Source organism: Hoplias malabaricus, chromosome 2 (genome assembly GCF_029633855.1).
Source record: "Hoplias malabaricus isolate fHopMal1 chromosome 2, fHopMal1.hap1, whole genome shotgun sequence".
In the NCBI taxonomy this organism is placed as follows: Eukaryota; Metazoa; Chordata; class Actinopteri; order Characiformes; family Erythrinidae; genus Hoplias; species Hoplias malabaricus.
Window position 1 is genome coordinate 52,996,020 of NC_089801.1, and position 24,456 is coordinate 53,020,475.

General features: G+C 38.5%; 4 protein-coding genes across 4 annotated transcripts; all 4 read left to right on the forward strand.

The window, feature by feature from the left end:
• The first annotated feature begins 952 nt into the window (after positions 1-952).
• Positions 953-2,376, forward strand: mettl21e (methyltransferase like 21e). Its single transcript, XM_066654314.1, has 3 exons — positions 953-1,075; positions 1,750-1,867; positions 1,976-2,376. Exons 1-3 carry the CDS (start codon positions 953-955, stop codon positions 2,374-2,376), a joined length of 642 nt encoding a protein of 213 aa, XP_066510411.1.
• A 6,230-nt stretch (positions 2,377-8,606) lies between these two features.
• LOC136676987 (uncharacterized) lies at positions 8,607-13,579 on the forward strand. Its single transcript, XM_066654320.1, has 7 exons — positions 8,607-8,652; positions 8,781-8,908; positions 9,235-9,352; positions 10,464-11,285; positions 11,380-11,537; positions 12,582-12,705; positions 12,780-13,579. Exons 1-7 carry the CDS (start codon positions 8,607-8,609, stop codon positions 13,577-13,579), a joined length of 2,196 nt encoding a protein of 731 aa, XP_066510417.1.
• A 287-nt stretch (positions 13,580-13,866) lies between these two features.
• Positions 13,867-15,439, forward strand: LOC136676995 (protein-lysine methyltransferase METTL21C-like). Its single transcript, XM_066654332.1, has 4 exons — positions 13,867-13,900; positions 14,327-14,478; positions 14,601-14,724; positions 14,817-15,439. The coding sequence occupies exons 1-4, from the start codon at positions 13,867-13,869 to the stop codon at positions 15,437-15,439; spliced, it is 933 nt and encodes a 310-aa protein (XP_066510429.1).
• Positions 15,440-15,527: 88 nt separating this feature from the next.
• On the forward strand, positions 15,528-22,386 carry LOC136677000 (uncharacterized). The gene is made up of 6 exons (XM_066654344.1): positions 15,528-15,626; positions 15,773-15,896; positions 18,120-18,917; positions 19,061-19,188; positions 20,503-20,620; positions 21,986-22,386. Exons 1-6 carry the CDS (start codon positions 15,528-15,530, stop codon positions 22,384-22,386), a joined length of 1,668 nt encoding a protein of 555 aa, XP_066510441.1.
• Positions 22,387-24,456: the final 2,070 nt, after the last annotated feature.

Below are 24,456 nucleotides of genomic sequence, written 5' to 3' on the forward strand. Positions count from 1 at the left end.
TGAGCCATACATTTTTTAAATATCAGTTTAATACCTGAAAGTTTGTTAATTGATCACATTTGTGACATATGTAGTATACCCAAATCCTTCACAAATATTTACTGTTCATTTAAAACCTAATTTGAAGCAAAAGGCGATAAAGCAATAAAGGCATAAAATAATTAGAAAAGATAGTTGTGAAATTGGTATTAAGACAAAACCTGTTCTCACGAAATTGAAGCTAAGCATTAAAAACATAGTATTTGCAAATATTAGTTTGGAGGAATCCTGTAGTGGGACAGTCTAAGCAACAGCTCTATCACTAGGACAGTGTTTCTCAATCATTTTAAAACTCTTTAAAATATGCAAAATTTGAAGTCCCATTTTATTAAATTATATTAAAAATCCAAACACTCTGCATCCGACATGCAAATAATTGCATAAAAAATTATAATAGAATAAGGTACAAATATGTACCCTTAATGGTTCCACCAGTTATAATTTTTCTAGCAGTCTAAGAAGGGCCTTTATGATGTAAGCCATTTTCATACATCCTCACAGATGCCACTATACACACTCAGCCCCATGCCTACAGCATGCGGATCATTTCAAGCTGAGAGAACACGTTTGACACAGAAACTCCCACTGTGCACTACACATGTGCAAGGACAACCCTAGAAAATATCCAGACCTAATTCTCTAGACATTTTCCAAAGTTTGTATGTGAAAACAGCTTTAGCTAGTAGGTGCGTTAGTTTAAATATTTTAGCTCAAATAACAGTTAGTATTCTCCTACCATCATGTTGAGCTCTATAATGACATTTCATTTTAGTTCCAGAAAAGTAGTCTGTGTCCAATATCTTGGGGGAAGCAGGCCACATAAACAGCAAAGCAAATACACAACGTCTGAATCATATTTTCTTTGCTCAGTCCTCCATGTATTCCTTCAGATGCTGAGCTGGCTGCAGCAATCATGAAGAGGCATTTCCGCCCATCCCTGATCAAGACTGAGGCGTGGGAGGGATACACCTTTGCTGACTTGGAGATTAAAATTAAAGAGTCCACTGACTGCTATGGAGCTGTGCTGTGGCCTTCAGTGAGTCCTACGTTTTTGACAAGACTCTTCAGACAAGTTTGAGTATGCGTCAAACCGAAGGCAATTGTAGTTTTAAAGTTTCAGTGGCATTAACAACATATTATTACTAAACCTAAGTTATGAAAGAAGTGAATGGTTAGTTGTGGGCTGACAATACACTACTTGCCCATATGTTTGTAGATAAATTTGTAATGAGTGATTTCCACAACACTTCCTCCACTTTAAAATTAAGGGTCTACAAAGGGTTCTTGAGGAACACGTTTGGTTCCATAAAAAGACATGTTTGTTTAAGAGATCTGAAGAGCCTTTTAAAGGTATATAAATCTATCACTTGATTTTCAGGTTCTTTACACTTTAAATTATATTAGCAAATAAGGTACTTTATGGAATTAAAATTGGGCCTTCTATGGCATCCCTCAAAACCCTTTTTTAGCACCTTTATATTTAAGAGTAGTTTAAAGGAACACTAGGTAAATTTTTGGTATTTGTCCCCCTGGGCACCCCCTAGAGCATCACAGTGATTTTGAAACTGTAATTTTAGGGTAAAAATACTACCTAGTGTTCGTTTAAGGTGCCAACATTGCTGGTAGATGTGTAATAGTGTGTGGTTTGGGTTGTAATGGACAGGGTTTTGGTTGTATGCTATAATAAGGAATTATTATTATTTTACCAAGGCCATGGTTTTGTGTCATTTTCTTGACACTCATCGTGAACAGTACAACCTCATGGACAAAGACGTCATCGAGATTGGAGCAGGAACTGGCCTTGTGAGTATAGTATGCAGTCTTCTAGGTGAGGATAATTAAACACTGCATTGATAAGCTTATCATACTGCATTGTTTTCATTTGTCTCTCTCTAACTTGACATTTGTGAACCAATGTGGAAATCTTTACCTACAGGTGCAAAGGTGACATCCACGGACCTCCCCAATATTCTTGGTAATCTACAATACAACATTAACCGTAACACGAGGGGGCGCTGTCGCTATGAGCCCCAGGTGACAGAGCTCAGCTGGGGGCAACAGCTGGAAGAGTGCTTCCCACGAGCGTCCTGCCACTACCATTACATCATGGCAGCTGATGTGGTGTACGCTCACCCCTTCCTCAGTGAGTTGATGGAGACATTTGAACACCTGTGCTCAGAGGACACCGTGATCCTGTGGGCGATGAGGTTCAGACTGGATCCTGAGAACAGATTTGTAGAAAGATTTCAAACCCACTTTCACTTGGAAGAGCTCTATGACCTGCCCAGCCTGAGTATTAAGTTGTTTAGAGCCCAGAAAAAAACTTTCACAAACTGAGTCTTGGGCTTTAGAATAGAACTGATGTTTGGAAACTTGTCTAGTGTCTTTTTTTTTTTTTTTTTTTTGGATTGAGACCAATGTACAGTGATATAATGTTCCAGTGCATATATACATCATCTCAAACTCAATGCTTATAAAAATAGAATTACATTTCTTCTTTCAGCAGCATTAAAATGTTTAAAAATTATTTTTTTTAAAAAAGATTAATAAATATTAATCTTATGTAACAGCTTCATAAGGATCAGGGCTGTGGTAGGTCCAGAGCAAAACCTAGACAAAGCATCGCAGGGCATCACACACTCCTCCACTCACTCACTCACACATTAACACCTTTACAGAACTTTCACTGCATACCGTTCTCAGTGTAGCTGTTGTTCCTGTTTGTTTCCTCTGCAGCATATTTTGAAATCTTGCATGGATTATGTTGTATTTTTTTTTAATTCTATGAAGATTTAGTCAAGATGTTTAAGATTTTTGAATTTGCAATTACACTTTTATCAGTGCTGTAACTTGGAACTTTACAAGGTTCTTTCTCCTTCATCCTATTCGATGTAATTCAAAATTCAAACATTCTCCTGCTCTTTTGTCATTGTATAGTAACTGTTGTGTAATACCAAAAAGGACAATTGTCATTTATTTCAAAATGGCAAGTGAGAAGAAATTATGCATGACTGCATTTGTTATGAGTTCCATCAAAGAAAAGTGTATTCTGTACTTGGGGATATAAAAAAATGCGTGTGAGTTTTAGTTTAGATTTAAAGATGGGAATTTTGATGTTAGCGATCATGAAAGTAGTGTATTAATACTTAATTTTTAAAACAATATTTTCATTTTTAAAAATGTGAATTACAATGATATTTTCCCCAAAACTTACTTGAACACCAGATAAATTATACTTGTTTTCAGAAAGAAATGTCTGAATATATGTTCCCCTTTTTGATATGTAAAAGTAAATTAATCATGATTTCTAACTGTTTTATTTATTGTTTAATTACGTTCTCTTTGTCTTATAGTCTATGATGCTACAGTATATTTGAAAAATTTACAATGTGCATGTCTGTTGTTAATGTGTGTGTGTGTCTGTGTTGCCCTGTGAAGGACTGGCGCCCCCTCCAGGGTGTATTCCCGCCTTGCGCCCAATGATTCCAGGTAGGCTCTGGACCCACCGCAACCCTGAACTGGTTAAGCGGTTACAGATAATGAATGAATAAATGAATGAATGTCTGTTGTTCTGTTTGGATTCCGGTCATTATGTCACATGACCTAATCACAAGCAGATTTTCACATTAAAAATTATATTTTTGTTGAAAATATGATGTCAATGTTATGTGAGTTGTGAATTTAATTCATAGGCATTTTAATATGGTTGGTCTAGCAAGATATGGTGGTTTAAAATCTCATTGAACTGCAAGAAACAGAAGATTGTGCAAAATTTTGATGGATTGAAAGAAAGTTTTTTAACCTCTCTCCTGGTCTAAAGGCTGCTAACGAGTGCTAACAAGTAGGATCCACAAAGACAGATTACCCAAAATTCCTTGAGAACCAGGTTGAATCAGAGTGGTTTTGCTTACAGCAGTCTAACTAACACAGTGGACAGAAAGGTATTAAGATGTGAATATGAATTTGTTTATTAATTGAGCTTCTCACTGAGATGCTTTATGTTGTATTTCGAAATTAGCTGCAGAAGAGTACCAAATTATGTCTTTTAAAAACAAAGAAAATGTAGAGCCTGAAAACTGCACACATCTGTTCCAAATACACACATTTAAACCAAAAGTCACCAAAAGTGTAGATTTTGAGGAGGAACATATAGCTTTGGAAAAGAGCTAGAAAACCTGTTTTTGTTTTTTCTTCAAACTAGAAGTAAACATAAAAAACCTTCACAAATATATGATTCCAGCTTACTGGCTTATCTCATCTTAAGCCAGGCTCGGAGTCCACAGGTAAAACAGTTGAAACTAAACTCAAAACAATATTTTACAATGGTTATGTATTTTTGTCAGCATGGCCTTAAAATATTTAGTCTGTGAATCATGTCTGGTTAATATGTTAAAAACATATTAATTGCTGTAGCACCTGCCAGACTAATAATGGATGCATTTAGAGGGGACCTTGTGATTTAGTGAGAGGGATATGTGATATTTTCATCATGAGATTCATTCAGGCAACACAATCTTGCTAGATACACTGCACTGCATATAAACATGCAGACTGATGCAGGCATAAACCCACATTAATATGTACAGTATACAGACAAGGATATCAAATAACTAAAATTTTTCCTGTGTGCGCTATACTCAAGAATTACTAATCCACTTCAACATCCACATCAGTGGATAAAAATAAAGATAGGCCAGAAATTTGTGCCAAAATGTAGTGCCAAAAAATGAGGCATGCAAGGCTGGAAATGATGTCACCTACACCAGAACCCCCTCCCACATACTGCCCACCCTAACATTTCTGGCCAGTTAAAACAAACACCAGCTTTGCAGGACATGTTTGCCTTGAGGGAAACAGGAGATGATGCAGAGAGCATTTGGAGTGAGGACATTGCCAAGTGTCAGAGTTGCTCAAGATCTTCAAATGGTCGAAGGAGATATCATGCCTTTAATATTGGGTTTCCCTTATGCAGAATCCATTAAATGCATAACAATCGGACAGGGCATGTTATAAAAATAAACACTCCAAAGTACAAAGAACAAGTATAAATCAAAGCTATTAACTTCATGAATTAAGACCAAACTCAAAAGATAAAATAGAAAACATAATTACATCGGTGTTATGTCTGCTCATTAGATTGCCTAAATCTGTGTCAAATAATCAGAATTTAGTCCATTTACTGCCATGGCTACTTTACTTAAAAGTAAAGGAAAGCCGATATCTACACAGTTTGGGACAAATAGAATTCAACATAGCAAGTCCTGGTATACCACCAAAAAGGTCCACATCAAACAAACAGAACTTAAAGCTTCATTAAATAAGATTTGTTTGTTAAAACTGGAAAAAAAAATATGCATTAGCAAGTCTAGAAGAAAAAATATCTGCTAAAACATAGTGTCCTTCTACTGCCGAGTCACCCTGTAAAAAGGCAGCTATAGGTTTAAATTTGGTGGGAAAAACTATATCAGATGTCTTTATGTGTGTTATTAAATCTCATTTGCCAATTGAAAAAGATGCTCCTGTCCCATTGGCTGAATGCATAGATCAGTGTTAGAGGCAATGTAGCTGGGACAGTGCTAAATAAAAGGGGAGAGATATATCTGAATTCTAAGGGACATAAATCAAACAAGCTAACATGCTAACACACAAATGTACAAACTAGGCTTGTTTGGCCAAAACACAGAGCAAAAATAAGCTAACTTTAAAATTAATCGTCAGGACATTAACTAGTAAATGTTGGTTTCATCTGAAATGCACAACTAATGATACCTTCTAGTTAGTTTCTAGTTCAAACTTAGTTAGCTTCTAGTTACCTAAACTTTTTTTACCTAAAAGTTTAATCTAAAATTTAAGGCTACAAATTAACATGTAACTTCTCCATTACATACAGTCTGGCTTTATAGTGGCCGGACTGGGACCACTAGTCAGGGGACATGGACACTGGCTCTCTTAGTAAAGAAATTTGCAGTTGTGAATTCCTTTGTAAAACTGCAAACAGTACTGAAAAGTCAAGAAAGGAGGATGTTCTGGAACTGGATCCGGTGCCAAGATTTTTTTAGTGAGGATCACAGCCTCTTGGTCCTCATTGTCCACTTCTGGAGTCTTAGCTACACCTGTTGAGACCACCTTGAAATGTAATTAGGTTTAGCAAAGCTTCAGACTCATGGTTTCACTGCCAAAAAGTAAAAAATGTGAATATTCGATTTGAAATTATAGCAAAAATTAAAAGCGAAGTTCACAATTCTAATGAATAAACACTTTTATAAAATTCAGAGGCGGTTTCCTCACCATTTGCTGCAGTCTGTTTGCATGCGGGAAACTGTTCAAATGTGTTTACAAAGCACCAGTGTCAGTAAATGTCTAAAAACAAATGGTCTCTGTTCGGTACGCTAGGCTTTCTCTCTCTCTCACCTCATATTAGAGAAAATACATTTGGAGTTGTTTAGACAACTGAGAGACCTCCAAAGTTGAAAAGCTTGAACCAAGATGAGGATGTTACTCTGTTCCTAAAATGCACTAAAAATGTATGTACACCCACAATGAATATTTATCAAGCCACCTTTTTCTAAGATTAATACAGCATTAAATATCATATATAGGCAAACAAAAATGCAGCTGTTTAAAATCATGTTCTTTTTATCTGTTATGAAAATTCCTAGAGGAGAAAGGAGTTTCCAGAAATGCCCTGCAGGCACCCCAGCCTTACTGAGGGTGCCTCAGTAGCAATCAAGCTTTTAGAAGCAACATGTAGGGTTCTTATGCTGCCTGCCACTGGCGGGTACAGTATCTTTCTATATAACATAGGCTGCATATTGATGGCTTTGAGTCCTCAGGTGGTGTTGGTAGAAAAAATTATGCTTCATGATAAATGTTATATATTTATGGTAAATATAGCTACATGGGTTCAGAACTACTCTGGAAAACTGTTCTCACTTAAAATAATCGTTTATTGTATAAAAAAAAGACATAACTTAAGATGAAATCCAGGAATCCTGTTTAGAAATGCTGCAGAATTCTTTGGGCCTGAGCATAACTCACATTGTCAAGAAGACAATGGAAACCTGTGCTGTGGTCAAATGAGTCGATTTTACAGCTTGTTTTCTGAAAAATAAATAAATAAAAAAAAAGATGAAAAGGGCCATCCAGATATTTATTGGTGAAAGGTGCCAACAGCATACGTTACTTGTATATGTATAAGGGTACCTTAGATGTGGAGTTGTAAATTAGTATTTTAGAGACACATGCTCCCATTAATGGGAAGTCCATGGTTATTTCAACAAGACAAGCATCATTCTGCACGTTGTAAAACAGCTGTTTCATAGACAGTGACTGCTTGTGCCTGACTGGCCTTAATGCAGTTGGAAACCCATCTCGGTCCCAAAAAGTGTGTGTTCCTGTAATTAATTTCTAAATTTGTTTATACTTTTCCAAAAGACACTCAAATTAATCAGTGAAAACGCTGAAAATGTTTGTAAGTAAAAAGTTATTTGAAGAGGTTCAACAAATCATAGATTCTTGTTTTTTTGCATTTTCCAAAAAAGTATAATTTGTTTAAGCCTTTCCCCCTCTGATACTGAAAAATGAAAATCTTATGTTTAATGCCTATTTTGACTTCAAATTTAATAAACTGCAGGTAGTTTCTGATTTTCCAGAGGACAGTAGTAGCAAAAATACTTGGACTTGGGACTGCTACGTTTTTAACCACACTACAAAACAGGTAATGCAAAACCTTTTCATTATCTCATTGATTTACTACCATACTTGAGCCTCATTTATTATGACAGATCTGACAGCAGAATCCTGACACACTTTCCTCAAATAGAAGCCCCCTCCTGCTCTTCCAAATCCCTCCATTTGTGTGGATGTCTACGTGCATGCCTGTTTCATGTATCCATTTCTAAATATAATCCGGGCTCTGTGTGATGTTGGGAGTGTCTTGTGTGATGCTGCTCTATAACCTTGCCTGGAGGAAGCCTTAAGATGCAGTTGGAGCACCATTACCTGGATGCATCTGGAGAAGCACTGACCAAGGGTTTGTATGAATTTATATTTAGATTTTATATTTTTATATGTTTATATTTTTTAAAGTGTGATAAGAGATACCCCACCCTTGGGCTGGAATCTGTAAGGCTCCTGGAACCTTGTCGACATATATTCGGTAGGGCAGTATTTTAATGTCTTGAAGCATTGGCTAAAACTTAAAGGCAAGTAATCAGACTTCAGAGTTTTGAATTCCTAAGAGTGTATTGAGTTATGTTTTAAGGTGCCTTTTGGTGTGCTTCTTAAATATAATTTTTGAAATGTTGAGTTCTTTGAAGATGATTGGATCAACAGAACCATTCAAAGCTCCAAAATTTATAATGGCTCTATTTTAATGTATTATGTTCAGGTGCCTTAAATGTTACCCTTAATTTGCCTATGGCATATAAAATGGTACATGAAATTACATTCCTCATCATTATACAGTCATCATAACACTACCAATCAAATGGTGATGAAATATTACATTATTCCAGTGCAAAGATATTTGTATAGAGAGTGCACAGAGAAGACTGAAATAGGAAAGTATGGAAAGAGTGGATGAAAAAGAAGAAGAAAAAGATAACAGAGATGGTTAGTATATTCACAGAGATTTATATTGTTAATTTTGCACTTAAAGCTATCATGGCCTTTGAAAAAAATAAGTGTCCAAAAATGTGTCAGATCATATAAAAATGTTTTGTTTTGTCATTATGTGTCAGACGGATGTCAGAAAACCTGGCAACCAAGTTTCTACATCAAAGTTGACAAAGAGATTTACTACTATGCTGGTCATGAAATCAGTATCTGGCAGTCTCTGGACTCCTATGGCGCCATCATATGGCCAGCGGTGAGGCATCGCATGGAATTTGCATAAAGTATAACGTGTGAATTTATATTGTCATCACTATATCATAGCTTTCCCATTGCCTGTCTTGAATGTCTGCACTTCACACGTTAGATTTTGGCAAACCGGCTGCAGCTTATTAAGGGCTTTATAAATTCCTGATAAGTTAAATCAAGTGGTCCAGCATTACATGCAAGGCATCTCACTTGAAAACCTGCCACAGTGCAATCTTATTAGACACCAGTTTTGAAATAACACAAAGTAGATAAACAGAACTTCTGCCAGAGAGACATATTTTATAATTATAATTCTTTCCAAATGATACACAGGCATTGGCTCTCTGTGAATATCTGGACATGAACCGAGAGACAGTTAATCTTCTGGACAAAGCAGTGTTAGAACTTGGAGCAGGCACTGGTCTAGTATCCATTGTGGCCAGCCTTTTGGGTGAGTTATATAATTATCACTCTGTAATACATGTGTTTGTATACTTGAAATATATATATATATATATATATATAAAATTATTTTTGCTCCTGGGCTCTCCCCAGAGTTGCAGAATGTAATTCACTTTTACAGCACTGTTCTGAAATCAAGGTGTAGGGGGAGTGGCAGGAACATCTCATGACATACTTTTTATTGGCCACAAGTCAGTAACATAATTGTGTATAAAATGAACATCCCAGAGAATGAGTGTTTCCAAAGTAGATGAGGGGTGGGAACTCATCACTCTATGAAAGACAGCATAGGCAACAATTCCAAACTAACATTTCTCAATTTAAAACAGCAGAGAACTTGGAGGTTTCATCTTTGATGTTACATATCATTTCTCCTCTCTAAGCAAGGGAAAAGGTAATAAACCCGTATTAGATAACTATGGTGTTTGAGCTCCTTAGATGGCATGGCCATAAAATCTGACATGAAAAGTGGGACTCATAGCCTAGGCTCAGGATCACTTCTAAAAATAGTTTAACAGTTTAAAAGTATGCTAGTTAAACCTTTACCTATACAAGCAAATATATATCAACTATATAAACATCCAGAAATTCCACCATAATTTTTTGGCCAGAGATGGATTGAAGTAAAAAGAACAACATTTAGTATGTTGTCGTTGTGCAGCTGTCAATTAAATATAAGTTTTAAATGATACCGCAGGTAGAGCCGCAGTCACACAGCTCCAGGAACCTGGAGGAAGGTGGGTTCAAGTCCCGCTCCGGGTGAGCTGTCTGTGAGGAGTTTGGTGTGTTCTCCCTGTCCATGTCCACAGAAGGGAAGGATACTGTGTATCTAAGACAGCTCAGTATTGCAGAACTAAAATGAAAGGGCATACATTCATAAAACAAAATTAGAAACTCTTCTACTTGGCTGCAAAGTGAGTGATCGCTTGTTGTATTTCATGAAGAGGGTGTTTTGATTTAGTTATCTGAAATTTTGTGAAAGCCATGTTTTTTTCATTATTTACAGTAAATCTTTTTTAATAGTTTCCAGCAGATATTTTTACTCCTTTTCCCTTCAAAACTTCAGTGAATGATAATGATAAGGTATGGGCTGTTTACAGGAGCTTGGGTAACAGCCAGTGACCTTCCTGAAGTCCTAGGGAACCTGAGAAGCAATTTGTCCAGAAACACAAGGGGCCGCTGCAGATATACACCACAAGTGGCAGAGATTTTCTGGGACCATGAACTGAAAGAAATCTTTCCTCGCTCAGTTTATCGATATGACTACATTTTGGCAGCTGACGTGGTGTACCATCACGACTTCTTATCAGAGCTGTTGGCTACCATGCGCCACTTCTGCCAACCAGGCACAACCCTAATCTGGTCCAATAAAGTTCGCTTTGAATCAGATCTGGTATTTCTGAAGAAATTCAAGGCAGCATTCAATACCACATTACTTGCTGACACTGGGGAGGTTCAAATTTACTCAGCCACTACAAAAGAGTCTGAGGAGGTGAGGAACTTTGTGTTGATACCTTTGGAAAATGCAGAGGAGAAGGGAGATGAGAAGGAGGAGGAGGAGGAAGTGCAAGGGAATACTGAAGAATTTTACTCGGGGGATTCATCCAATGGAAAGAAACAAGATCAAAATTCAACAGATTCTGTATCAAAAAGCATTGTAGATGTAGAGGAGTTCAATGAAGATGTATGGGTGAAGGATAAGGAAGTATCTTCAAGCAAAAATGAAGAACAGGAACAATACGAAGAGCTGGAATTAGATAAAAGTGCATCTGTTGAAGGGAATCCAGTAACTGAGAAACAAAAAAATGACCAAGAGGAAACAAAGGAGGAAGAGAGAGTTACAAATGAAAAAAGCTGTCAACTTAAATCAAAGGAAAGTGAAGATGTGGGGTCTGCCCTTGCATCAGAAATGGAGAAGTCTGGTTAGTTTGTGACAAATGTTACTTTTATGATAGCTACTCAATTCATGTATATACATAAAAGTCTAAAACTATTTTATTTAATTATTTTTAACAGATTCTCAGAACTCAGAGACCAACGCACATATCCTCATCCAAAGATCCTGGGCCCCAAGGGTCTACTATAAACTAGACAAGGAAATTCATTACTTTATGGGCCACAAAATCACTATTCAAGAATCAATTGACTCCTATGGTGGCGTGATATGGCCAGCAGTAAGTTATTCCCTTAAAGAAATAATTCAGATATTTCCCCAACCCCAAATATAGTCCATTAGACTAAATAGGTTTTCTGTCAAATCTGACAAGTAAAAGCATTTTGTCAATATGCCAAATATTTCTCATTATGATACTGTTGTAAGTATATTGTTAGTTTATTCAGTGTTTTACATTTTTAAAGTAATTTCATCTAGTTTGTGATAATAACTAACTTGTAACAAACTGCACATTTGCATTCAGGTTACAAATGATGAATCTGCATTATACGTACATTGTTATATATTATATATATTATATTATATTGTACATTGTGCAGCTTTCTCACATGCAGTTACATTATTCTGCATTTTGCTACAGACTACAGTAACAAAAAAGGAAATTATATTGTACACTTATTTCTTCCTTAGACATTTCTGGCAGTCAGAGCAGGCAAATAAGGAGGTCTAGGCAAAACTTTACCTCTTTATGGGAGAGTATTTGAAAATCTCCACCCAATGTGTGCTAACCAATCAAGTTCAGCCTTTTAGTAACCAATTACATTTGTTCTTCCTAGAAGGCAGCGCTGCCTTCAGAGCCATTTAGAGTAGTGATTTGATAGGAGCTCATGTGCAATCTCACTACTCAAAACAGTTCTGAAGGTAGCGCTGCCACTGAGGCAGCAGAAATGTAATTGTTTCAGAAAATAACCAGCTTGTGTTTTGAAATTCTTCTTCTGTGCTGCATATGTGACACACTGCATGAAAGGTAATTTCAAGGCAATAACATGGTAAAACAGCCAGAATTATACCAGTTTATGATGCAAATGTTTATGAGATGCAAATCTCCACCCAATGCATGCTAACTAGCTATGTTCATCCATGCTTTTTGGCTGGCAACCAAGTGCATCTTTGCTTTGGAAATCTTTGTTGTCTTCAGAACCATTTTGAGAAGCTATTTTGCACTATATTATTATGTAGAATATATACTGAATATGCTGAAATAAAGGCATGTTGATGAAAATGAGGAAAAATATCACATTAAACTTTTTTTTTTTTCATTCAGGCAGTGGCATTGTGCAAATTCCTTGAAACACCAGTAGGTCGTGAACACATCAATCTTTTTGACAAAGAAACTCTAGAACTTGGTGCAGGCACTGGTCTGCTGTCTGTAGTGGCTACATTGTTGGGTATGTCTCATATCATCATGTAACTCGTATTTCAAAATGAAACAATACTAATAACTAGTGTTATTGTTTTGTAGGTGCCAAAGTAACAGCTACAGATCTCCCAGAACTCTTGGGCAATCTAAAATGTAACCTTAATCGCAATACAAGGGGTCACTGGAGGTATGAACCTCAAGTGGCTGTGCTGTCCTGGGGTCATGAACTTGAACAAACTTTCCCCCACTCAGAGCACCATTACGACTATGTATTAGCAGCTGATGTGGTCTACCATCACGATTTCCTGGACCAGCTGTTGGACACCATGTACTATCTCTGTCAGCCAGGCACCAATTTGATCTGGGCTAACAAGGTTCGTTATAAGTCTGATTTGATCTTCACTGAGAACTTTAAGAAAGCCTTCCATACTACACTGATAACAGAGCTCGATGAAGTAAGGATTTACTTGGCAACCCACAGAGAACCAGGTTTGGAAGAGAGGGAAAAGAGAAATGTGCAAATAAATGAGAAGGAAGACCTGAAGAATCAAGATTACAAAGAAGGGAGTGAGAGCCAAAGGATTCAAAGAGATGGACAGAGTCCTTCAGAGGACACACAACATGAAAAGGTCTACAGCAGTTCTATCAAGGAGGATAAAGAATTGGACACAAAAGAGAAACAAAGTGAAGAGGCTGGGTTACAGAAAGAGAGGGATGAGGAGCATAAAGCTCAGAAAAAGGAGGATAAAGAGAATACAGAGGGAATGGACTATGAAGAATCAATTAAGGATTGTAGTGGATCTGAATCAATTTCCAGTGCTCAAACTGTGGAACAATCAAGTCAGTACAATTACATTACAAATGACATTGCTTTCACTGCAACTCCAAATTTTAACATTTAGTTTCTTTTCAAAATGGCCATTATGTATTTTTTAAATGTAATGTATTAAGCGTCAGTCACCAAAAAAATTTCTAGTGAGGCTTCCACTCTGTTCATACAATTTTAAAATACACACCCTTGAGGGTGACACTGAAAGGGACCATTACAGTGAATAAGCTAGTTTTTCTGTGAGTGCAGAACAAAAACCTGGACATATTGAAAGTCTTAATAGATTGATGAATTCTAAATGTGAGCTAATATCAGATGACTGTATATATGCCAATGAAGCAATGGAAAATGATTTGAAACATGTCTATAACTCTCAGTGGAGGGTTAGATCAAGGTTTGGGGAGGTATGGGGGACGCAGAAAAGTACAAGCATGTTTTAAAATGTCATGCAATACCTTCCAGAATATACATTTTAAGATCAAGTAAGATCATGTCCTCAATCCCACTGCTGAGTAGTCAAATCCTTCAGGAGAACCATACTGTGTAACCAACTTCTAAGTCTGTATTGTGGAGGTATAAACAATCAAATATCCCTCCAGATTCAGAGGCAGAGGATGAACACTGAATGCAAGTCCTGAAAATGTAGATATTTAACTCTTAAAGTTTATGCTAAATAAGTTTTCCGTTTTTTCCCCTGATCCTAGATAACTTATATTAAATGGCCATTTTGACCTTAAATAAATAACTGAGATGTAGGTCTCTGGCATTTGCACAATACAGAAGTGGTATACAACATTGTTTTGCTTCTTGGTTGGTGCAGATTTCTTGGAGACAAGTGCACAGTTGGCTTCTCTAAAGGCTTGGAAACCCAACATGTACTACATCCCTAACAGAGAGATTCACTACTACTTGGGTCACAAAATTACTATTGAAGAATCCATCGACTCTTATGGTGCCATGATATGGCCAGCGGTGAGTTTTGATTAAGAACTTGAGCCATACATTGAACTGTTATTTAAATACCTCAGAGGATCTTTTTAACCGTGTTGTTGATGACAATTACAAAAACACTTTCAAGCTTTTGCTTTTTTCAGGCTGTTGCTCTTTGTAAATTCTTGGAAACTCCAGAAGGCCAGCAGCAAATTAATCTGCTGGATAAATCTGTTCTGGAGATTGGAGCAGGCACAGGTCTACTGTCAATTGTGGCTACTTTGCTTGGTATGTGAGATTAGATCTGGGTAACAACTATTCAAGTATTCTGTGTAAATAATGGTACCTTACCATTACTTAATCATGTCCCTGATTTTCAGGTGCGAAGTTAACAGCCACCGATCTGCCAGAAATTTTGAGTAATCTGACATGCAATCTGAATCGGAACACCAGGCAGGTCCACAGACATGAGCCTCAAGTAATGGCACTATCCTGGGGTCACGAGTTAGAAGAAACCTTTCCACATTCCACCTATCATTATGATTATGTACTGGCTGCGGATGTGGTCTACCATCATGGCTTCTTAACTGAGCTTCTGGTCACCATGCGTCATTTCTCTCAGCCTGGAACAACTCTCATCTGGGCCAATAAGATACGCTACCCGTCTGATCTGATCTTCGCTGAGAACTTTGAGAAAGCCTTCCATGCTACACTGATAGCAGAACTGGATGAGGTGAGGATTTACAAGGCTACATATAAGTCTCCAGGGGAAAGTAAGGCTGTAAATAGGACAATAAAGGAAAAGGGAGTGGAAGACAAAGGGAAGGAGGATGAGGAGGAAGATGAAAAGAATAAAGCTTGTGAGAATTGTAAAAATGATATGATGATGGAGAAGAAAAAGGAAGAACATAATCATAGAGAACATCAAGGCGACAGTGAACACCAAACTTTAGCAGGTGCTGCAATACAAGGTGCTATTAAGATAAGTCATGGCAATATGTAGTTGTGCTAACAGTCACACGTCTTGACTCTCCACAGGTGAACCAGAAAGGTACAAAACAGATAGAGAGGATAGAGAATGCGGTACCCCAATGGTACACTGGTTGAGAAAAGAGCTTCACTACTTTATAGGTTATGAAATCACTATTGAAGAATCTCCTGGTTCTCATGGGAGTTTGAGAAGGCCAGCGGTATGTTGTCTGAAGGAGAACTTTCAAAATATGACAGTAACAGCTTTCTCAATTTTTACAATCTTTAAAAAATGAAATAAACATATGTTTTATAACTTTAGTCATAGCAGTCATACTTACTGTCTCATTGATTTTGCTTCTTGCAGGCCCTGGCCCTTTGCAGATTTCTTGATACCGCATCTGGTCGTCAGAAGGTGAAGCTTCTTGATAAGTCAGTTCTGGAGCTTGGAGCAGGCAGTGGCCTTGTTTCAATTGTTGCAACTTTACTGGGTGATTATGCAAGGGGACACTACGCCGAAAATCACTGTACCATCCGTAGTGTAACTACTGGAAAGTCCATGGCACAGAGAGACCTACTTTTTTTTTTTTTTTAAGCAAACATTTTGGAGATTTGATTTCAGCTATTTTAAGGTGCAACCTTTACAGAGGTTCAGTTGTGCACACACACCTTTTATAATCAACCAAAACAACACAAAAATAACAAAATAAAATAAAAATGCAACAATTGTTTTTGCTCCCATTTTTCATGAGCTGACCTCAAAGATCTAAGACTTTTTCTATGTACCCAAAAGGCCTTTTCCTCTCAAATATTATTCACAAATTTGCCTAGATCTGTGTTAGTGAGCACGTCTTCTGTCCATCACCCTCACAGGTGTGACATATCCAGATGCTATTAGAGAGCATGATTATTGCACAGGTGTGCTTTAGGCTGGCCACAACAAAAGGCCACTCTAAAATGTGCAGTTTTCTTTTACTGTACTAAGGGGGTCTAGGGGGTCAGAAAACCAGTCAGTATCCGGTGTGACCACAATTTGCCTCATGCAGTGTAACACATCTGCTTTGCATAGAGTTGATCAGGTTGTTGATTGTGGCCTGTGGAATGTTGGTCCACAATGGCTGTGAGAAGTTGCTGGATATTGTGAGGAACTGAAAAACGTTGACGTATACGCTGATCCAAAGCATCCCAAACATGCTCTCAATGTCCGGTGAGTATGCTGGCCATGCGAGAACTGGGATGTTTTCAGCATCCAGGAATTCTGTATAGATCCTTGCAACATCGGGCCATGCATTATCATGCTGCAACATGGTCGTGGATGAATGGCACAACAATGGGCCTCAGGATCTTATCACGGTATCTCTGTGCATACAAAATTCCATCAATAAAATGCACGTGTTCGTTGTCCATAACATACGCCTGCCCATAACGCCACCATGGGCCACTCGATTCACAACATTGACACCAGCAAACTGCTCATCCACACAATGGCATTTGTCTGCCATGAATTCATCTGTGAAGAGAATGTGCCATACGACATCAAATGTGAGCATTTGCCCACTCAAGTCGGTTACGACGACAAACTGCAGTCAGATGGAGACCCTGATGAGGATGACGAGCTTGCAGATTATCTTCCCTGAGAAGGTTTCTGATAGCAGAAATTCTTTGGTTATGCAAGCCGATTGTTCCAGCAGCTGGTCTCAGACAATCTTGGAGGTGAAGATGCTGGATGTGGAGGTCCTGGGCTGGTGTGGTTACACATGGTTTGCGGTTGTCAGGCTGGTTGGTTGTACTGCCATTTTCTCTGAAACACCTTTGAAGACAGCTTATAGGCTGTGGTGGACATTCCTGCAGTCAGCATGCCAGCATGACCTCTGTGGCATTGTGCTGTGTGATAAAACTGCACATTTTATAGTGTCCTTTTATTGTGGCCAGGCTAAGGCACACCTGTGCAATAATCATGCTGTCTAATCAGCATTTTGATATGTCACACCTGTGAGATGGGTGGATTATCTCGGCAAAGGAGAAGTGCAATATTTGTGAACAATATTTGAGAGAAAAAGACTTAGATCTTTGATGTCTGCTCATGAAAAATGGGAGAAAAACAATTAAAAAAATAAATGTTGCATTTATATTTTTGTTACATATAACCATATAATCAATAATCAATCATAATATTATGACCACCTTCTTGTTACTGTAGTCGATCTATTGCTCTGCATTAGCTGTAAATTGTTAGCCTCCTGTTCTTCAAATGGTCAGGACCCCCAACGGAACCACCAAAAAGCAGCTACGATTCAGGTGGTGAATCATTCTCAGTGCTGCAGTGAGATTGAGGTGATACACACCTGCTTTGTGGGGGTCCTGACCATTGAAGAACATGGTGAAATGGGCATAAGAAGGTATGCAGAAACACAGTTGGACTACAGTCTAATTGTAGAACTAGATAAAGTGGATAGTGAGCATTCCTAATCCAGTGATTGTTCTATATGTCTGTTTTATTATTCTAACATCATCATCATCTTTTACACTTAATCCATTTCAGGGTCACCGTCATTCTAACACGTCAACGTCATTCTACTGGCTTATAAAAAAAATCTTAAGCTGTTAAACTGTATTGTTAGGGTTGAATATCAACACATTAGAATTAGAATAATAGGGAGTACACAAGCCAATGAAACCTATATTTGATACTAAAGAAGGTCTTGTATTTTTAGGTGGCAGTGTAACAGCTACAGAGGTGCCAGAAGTTCTGGTTAACCTGAGATGTAACCTGAACCAGAATACGACAGGTCATCGACGGCATGAGCCTCAAGTGGCTGCACTGTCCTGGGGTCATGAACTTGAGCAAACTTTCCCACGCTCAGAGTACCATTACGACTATGTATTGGCAGCTGATGTAGTCTACAATCATGACTTCCTGGATGAGCTCCTGGTTACCATGCATCATTTCTGCCAATCAGGCACAACCTTAATCTGGGCCAATGAGATCCATTACCCATCAGATTTGGGCTTCACTGAGAACTTCAAGAAGAACTTCCACACCTCACTGTTGGCAAATGTGGATGATGTACATATATACTCAGCTACTGCCAAACAATTTGGAAAACAAGTTTTTGTCTCTACAGAAGACAGCAAGTTTAGTAAGACCCTGTTTAAAGACTATGATGACCAAATTCATAAAGTAAAAAAACACATTGATGGTCGTATCACAGCAGACAAAGAAATCACCCCAAAATCTGTACAAAGAAACGAAGACCCAAACAAGCACCATCAGTGTGCACTTAAATTTGAGGAACTGACACAAGACACTGAAAAGAAAAATGACAAAGATGACATTGGAAGAAAGGACGGACATTATATGGAAACTCATAAAAGCATCAAAAATCATGAGAGAGTCCATGCTGAGTTTAAGGAAGAAACAACAGATGAAGACGAAGGATATGAAGAAGAGACAACAGACCAACTCAACACTTCTTGGTTACAGTCCAGGACCAAAGTAAAGGATGTTATTGGTGAATCTTTTGAGTCATCTTGTGTGGTTCTTGATGTTTTGCCATGGAGCAGAGTTTCTTTGCCTTCCTTGATTTTTAAATAAAAAATTAAGGAAAATTTCATTAAAATTACAGGGAAAACTTTGCTTTTTTGCACTATTCAGGCAACCCAAGGAGGACGCAGTCAATAAACATGGACAGGAAGCTTTGCGAAGAGAAACACTGCTTTCTGGGACATGAAATAAGAATTATAGACAGTCTTGAGCCCTATGGACCAACTGTCCGTCCAGCAGTGAGTATGACATGACATAAGGCAGCCATGGCCAGGTTGTTAGGGTTGTCAAAATGTTCTAATAGTATACATCCATCCATCCATTATCTGTAACCGCTTATCCAATTTAGGGTCGCGTGGAGTCCAGAGCCTACCTGGAATCATCGGGCGCAAGGCGGGAATACACCCTGGAGGGGACGCCAGTCCTTCACAGGGCAACACAGACACACACATTCACTCACACACTCACACCTATGGACACTTTCGAGTCGCCAATCCACCTGCAACATGTGTTTTTGGACTGTGGGAGAAAACCGGAGCACCCGGAGGAAACCCACGCGGACACGGGGAGAACACACCAACTCCTCACAGACAGTCACCCGGAGCGGGAATCAAACCCACAACCTCCAGGCCCCTGGAGCTGTGTGACTGCGACACTACCTGCTGCGCCACCGTGCCGCCCTAACAGTATACAGTTCAAGCAAAAAGAACTATCTGTTTAAATATTATGAAAGAGGAAATTAATTAAATATCAGAGATAAATATCAGAGATATACTAACTCAAAGAGCACGCACAGATCTCAGAGCTCATGGAGCACAAAGGTGAGAGCTGGATATTTTGTTTGAAAGTTCTAAGTTTTAGTTTGAGATAAATTTTTTGGGTTAAAAGTGAGAGGAAGAAAGCTGTAAACAGACAAAGTACTCAGAAAATCCTTCACTCGACTTTGTGTCCACAGGAATATGGTTTTATCCTCTAAATATGTGTGTTTTGAGCCTCAGTTCGCTGAGAAATCTGCTGTGAAGTGCTAAACCACAAGTGCCTGTTAGCGCCAGCTGTTCTTCTAAACAGTGTAGAACCATCTTATTTCGCTTATTTTCAAACGTCGACACGTGTGTCGGTGTGCACTGTTGGGCTATGTTTAGCTAAGTTCACTCGACTTTGTGCTCACAGATATATAAGGCTCAGCGCAGCCTGACAGAACACACCTCCCCACGGTAATACCGCAATGTTTTGAGACAGTATGACGATATGAAAAAATATGGATACCGCCCATCCCTAGACCAGAGTGAAGTTTAAAGTCAAGACAAATGCAAGGTTGCACTTCTGGTTTAAGATTGAAGTTAGGATTAGGTTTAGGGTTTTGGAGTTATGAGTTTGAGTCCTGGTTAAGGTTAGAGTTAGAGAATCAGGCTTAGAATGGGGAAAATTCTAATTACATTGACTTAATGAGAAATTATTTTAATGTAATTGAAAAATTAAGTAAAAGGAAGCATTTCTGAAGGCTATTCAAATCGTTTTCTCAGAAATATATATAACAAAGCATCTGATTCCAGGCCTTGGCTCTCTGTAAATTCCTGGAGTCCAGTCCACCGCAGATCAGTTTAAAAAGCAAAGCTGTGTTGGAGCTTGGGGCTGGTACTGGCTTGGTGTCGACTGTGGCCAGTCTCTTAGGTAAGTGATTTATTTATTGTTGCTACAAAAAAATAAATAAAATAAAATACAGATGTTTGTTATTATTAAGAGATGGGATAGATGGCTAAATAGATAAGTTAAAAAAAATCACTTTTGCACAAACCATCTGGGACAGTTAGGTTAGTATTAATCTCTTCTTTAAAGGAAATTTAGGCAAAATTCCACCACTGATATGTAAATGAGCTAGAGTGGTTTAATGTGAATTTGTTTACTGTAGACTGCCATTCAACTGACAGGCCTACAAAAAGTATGACCGTTTTTACAAAAAATATATAAAATACAGCCATTTATAACAAATATTTAAAGTCCACCAATGAACCTGCACAGGAGTTTTTCTATAAATCTGATCAGTTTAAATAGAATTGAACATTCTTTCTTGTGTCGATATGAGGAAGTGTGCCAATTATTAGCAAAATACTATAAATATATGTAATTCTTGTCCAATTTTAACAGATGTTTCAAACATGTCTTTGAAATATTAAAGGTCACAAAGCAAATGAAGTGTTGTGTGTGTGTGAATATAATCCTGCATACTGAACTCATCGGAAGGTTGTATTACTCTATTCGTATGCATTGTCTGAATTTCCGCTCACTATACGCAAAATGTCCCATAAAAGTGATTTATTATATAACAACTGGAGTCTGTAAGTTGCTCTGCATACTTTGATACCAATTTCACCCGGTTTTCAATGGTCAGGAGCCCCACAAGACCACCAGAAAGCAGGTATGATTTGGGTGGTGGATCGTTCCCAGCGCTGCAGTGACGTGGTGGTGTGTTTGTGTGTTGATTGCTGTTATGAGTGGATTGGACACTCATCGGGCAGTGATTCTGGAGTTTTTAAATCCCTCAATGTCACTACTGGTCTGAGAATAGTCCACCAACCAAAAATAGCCAGTCGACAACATCCAGTGTCCACTGATAAAAGACTAAAGGACAATTAACTCAAACTGTGCAGCAAAAGATTAACTACTGCCTCTGCTTTCACATCGGTAAGGTGGTCCTGTCGTACCAGAACACCATACACTAGCACACCTCCACAATCTCAGTGTCACTGCAGCGCTGAGAATAATTCACCACCCAAATCATACCTGCTCTATGGGGGTCCTGACCATTTGAAGAACAGGGTGAAAGGGGGCTTAAAATATATGCAGAGCAACATATGGACTACAGTCTGTAGCTGTATAACCAAAGTGCTTCTGTAAGGTCAGTGGAGCTGAGAGAATGGACAGTGAGTGTTGAAACAAGGAGGTGGTCATAATGTTATGGTTGACCAGTGTATCTTGAACAGTCTTGCTTTCCTGATGCACATCAGATTTTCTCCCACTGTCCCTTTTTGCCTGCAGGGGCCTGGGTGACTGCGACAGATAAAGCAGCTGTGCTGGACATACTGTCCACTAATATTTCCCGCAACACCAGAGGCCTCAGCAAACACAAACCACAAGTGGAAGCTTTGTCTTGGAGTGAGAACCTTTCACAGACCTTCCCACGGTCAACTTACCACTACGATGTTGTTCTGGCTGCAGATGTGGTCTATCAGCACAACCTGCTGGATGAGCTGCTGTCCACCATGCGCCATTTCTGCCAGCCGGGCACCATATTGATCTGGGCCAACAAAGTGAGAACTCAGACAGAAATTAACTTTCGTGAACGTTTCAAAAGAACCTTTAGCACCACGTTGCTGACAGAGATGGAGGAGGTGGAGATCTATAGGGCAAAGACTTACAGACAGCGATGGTCTTATTGAACACAAATGTCATACATTAATGCTTTGAGTGGAGATTTCACAATGTAGTTTTGTAGAAAAATAGCCAGAAATTATATCACCGTGAAATCACAACCAAGTATCCATTTCTCATGAGCTCAACAACTGCTCTCAATAGTGTGAATTTATTTTTTAATTATATATATATATTTTTTTTAAATGAAGAAATGCCCTAATGTTTGATACCCCTTTGATAATTATGCATTCCCCTAATTTAAGGTGCACAAAGTTCAGTTGTGCCCAATCTTTCAAGAGAAGCATAAAATAAAATGGAATTCTCTGGAGCAGATTCACATGGTTCACAATGCCCACTGCCAAGCACAGCATAACCAAATGCAGGATTTTAGAGCAATGGAACTGTGTTGTTTGTAAAGAAAAGGGCTCCATGGAGTAGGGCTGAAAAATTAGACATCTATCATGTTGATAGTAATGTCACAATTTGAAAGATTACAATTTTCACATCATAATTACATTAAATTATAGCCTTCATTCTCAAGAACATTTTTATAAAGTTTTAATAACTTTAAAAATGAGGACACGAGCTTAAAAATAACAGAGTTGGACTACCCCATGTGTAATAGCATGGAGATTTGCTGCTTATTTGAATGCAAAAAAATGAATTGATACATTGGTACAAAAGGCAGGGGTTTCTGGCTTTGGAACATAGGTGCTTGATCTGGCATCAGATTCAGACAACAAAGAAAGAGTAGGGATTTACATGTTGTTTTTCCTAGATTTAGATAATGCATTTGGCTCATTGTAATAAACGTGTGGAAAGCCTTTGAATTCTTCCATTTGCCAGATAAGGTTGCAAGCCTGGTTAAAGCATACTTTGAGGATGTTCAGTTTTGCTTTAGTATAGGGGAGATTGTTACATCATGGCAGCGATTAGGAAAAAGGTATAATGGCTGGATGTACATTTTCATCATTAGCATTTACAATGGCAATAGAGGTAGTAATTAGGGTCTGTAAGTGGGTCGTAGGTGGGTAGAGGTTGCATAACGGTCCTCGGCTTCCCACCAATTAGGTCTTACATGGACAACATGACCAAACACGATTACTGTGCCTTGCACATGGTGGTTGCTGCGGAAGTTAAAAAATAAACAAAGGTTGGTTAGGCTGAAAGTTAAAACAGGCAATCTAGAACAATCTCTCTGTCGACTGTCAAAGGAAAACTTGTGCAGGAAGATCTTTTGATGGAAGGAAAAATTATCCCTACGGTACTGGAGAGACCAGTGAAGAGTTTAGGTAGATGTTACAGTGCAGCGCTAAATGATACCCAAGGCTGGTAAAGGCTGTTAACTGCATGGATGATAGATTAGGTTTGCCAGGGACATTGAAATTGTGGTGTCTGCAGTTTGGCTTATTGCCTTGTATTAGGTGGCCATTGACAGTTTCAGTAACAGAAGTAAAGTGGATGGAAAGGGTTATGGACAAGGCCATAAGGAAGTAGGTAGGAGTAATGTAGTGTTTAAGTAGCATGGCATGATATATGAGAGGGGTGCTGGAGTTACCACTCTCGAGTTTAGTTGAGGAATTTAAATGTGCAAACATGAGTTACAAGATGATTTTGTCAGGATCAAAAGATGCAGTGGTAAAAACTGCTGGGCCAGTCACAAAAGCAGGAAAGAAGTGGAATTCGAAAGTGGCCGTGCAGGTAGCAAGGAACTCATTACAGTTAAGGGATGTGATTGGCCAAGTACAGTGTGGAAGAGGAGGCATGGTGTGCAACAGCAAAACAAGGCCAGTGGCTTCGATGGGAGAAACAAGAGAAGGCAAGGGTTGCGGGCAATGGATGCAAGTCGTGTTAAGTTTCTGCTGGGAGCAACATACAACATCTTGAGCAGTGAGTAGGTGAAGACCCTAGTTGTAGATTATGTACAGGGGTTGGCACGCTGTAGCATAGTATATCAGCTTGTAAGTTTATTTTGTCAGAGGGTCGGTGTACATGAAGATGTAATCAGGGGCTAAGGGTTTTAGCATGTTTATTGGACAGCAAACAGTTAGAGGTTAATGCATTGACGAGTGGCTGTAGTAATAAAAGTTAGGTTT

Excerpts from the sequence above, each read along its gene's own strand:
- mettl21e (XM_066654314.1), top strand. The coding sequence starts at position 953 with ATGAAGAGGCATTTCCGCCCATCCCTGATCAAGACTGAGGCGTGGGAG. Across the intron at positions 1,076-1,749 it reads GAGCTGTGCTGTGGCCTTCA|GCCATGGTTTTGTGTCATTT; the intron begins GTGAGTCCTACG and ends TATTTTACCAAG. Across the intron at positions 1,868-1,975 it reads TATAGTATGCAGTCTTCTAG|GTGCAAAGGTGACATCCACG; the intron begins GTGAGGATAATT and ends CTTTACCTACAG.
- LOC136676987 (XM_066654320.1), top strand. The coding sequence starts at position 8,607 with ATGGAAAGAGTGGATGAAAAAGAAGAAGAAAAAGATAACAGAGATG. Across the intron at positions 11,538-12,581 it reads GTGGCGTGATATGGCCAGCA|GCAGTGGCATTGTGCAAATT; the intron begins GTAAGTTATTCC and ends TTTTTCATTCAG. Across the intron at positions 12,706-12,779 it reads TGTAGTGGCTACATTGTTGG|GTGCCAAAGTAACAGCTACA; the intron begins GTATGTCTCATA and ends ATTGTTTTGTAG.
- LOC136676995 (XM_066654332.1), top strand. The coding sequence starts at position 13,867 with ATGTCTATAACTCTCAGTGGAGGGTTAGATCAAG. Across the intron at positions 14,479-14,600 it reads GTGCCATGATATGGCCAGCG|GCTGTTGCTCTTTGTAAATT; the intron begins GTGAGTTTTGAT and ends TGCTTTTTTCAG. Across the intron at positions 14,725-14,816 it reads AATTGTGGCTACTTTGCTTG|GTGCGAAGTTAACAGCCACC; the intron begins GTATGTGAGATT and ends CCTGATTTTCAG.
- LOC136677000 (XM_066654344.1), top strand. The coding sequence starts at position 15,528 with ATGGTACACTGGTTGAGAAAAGAGCTTCACTACTTTATAGGTTATGAA. Across the intron at positions 15,627-15,772 it reads GGAGTTTGAGAAGGCCAGCG|GCCCTGGCCCTTTGCAGATT; the intron begins GTATGTTGTCTG and ends TGCTTCTTGCAG. Across the intron at positions 20,621-21,985 it reads GACTGTGGCCAGTCTCTTAG|GGGCCTGGGTGACTGCGACA; the intron begins GTAAGTGATTTA and ends TTTTGCCTGCAG.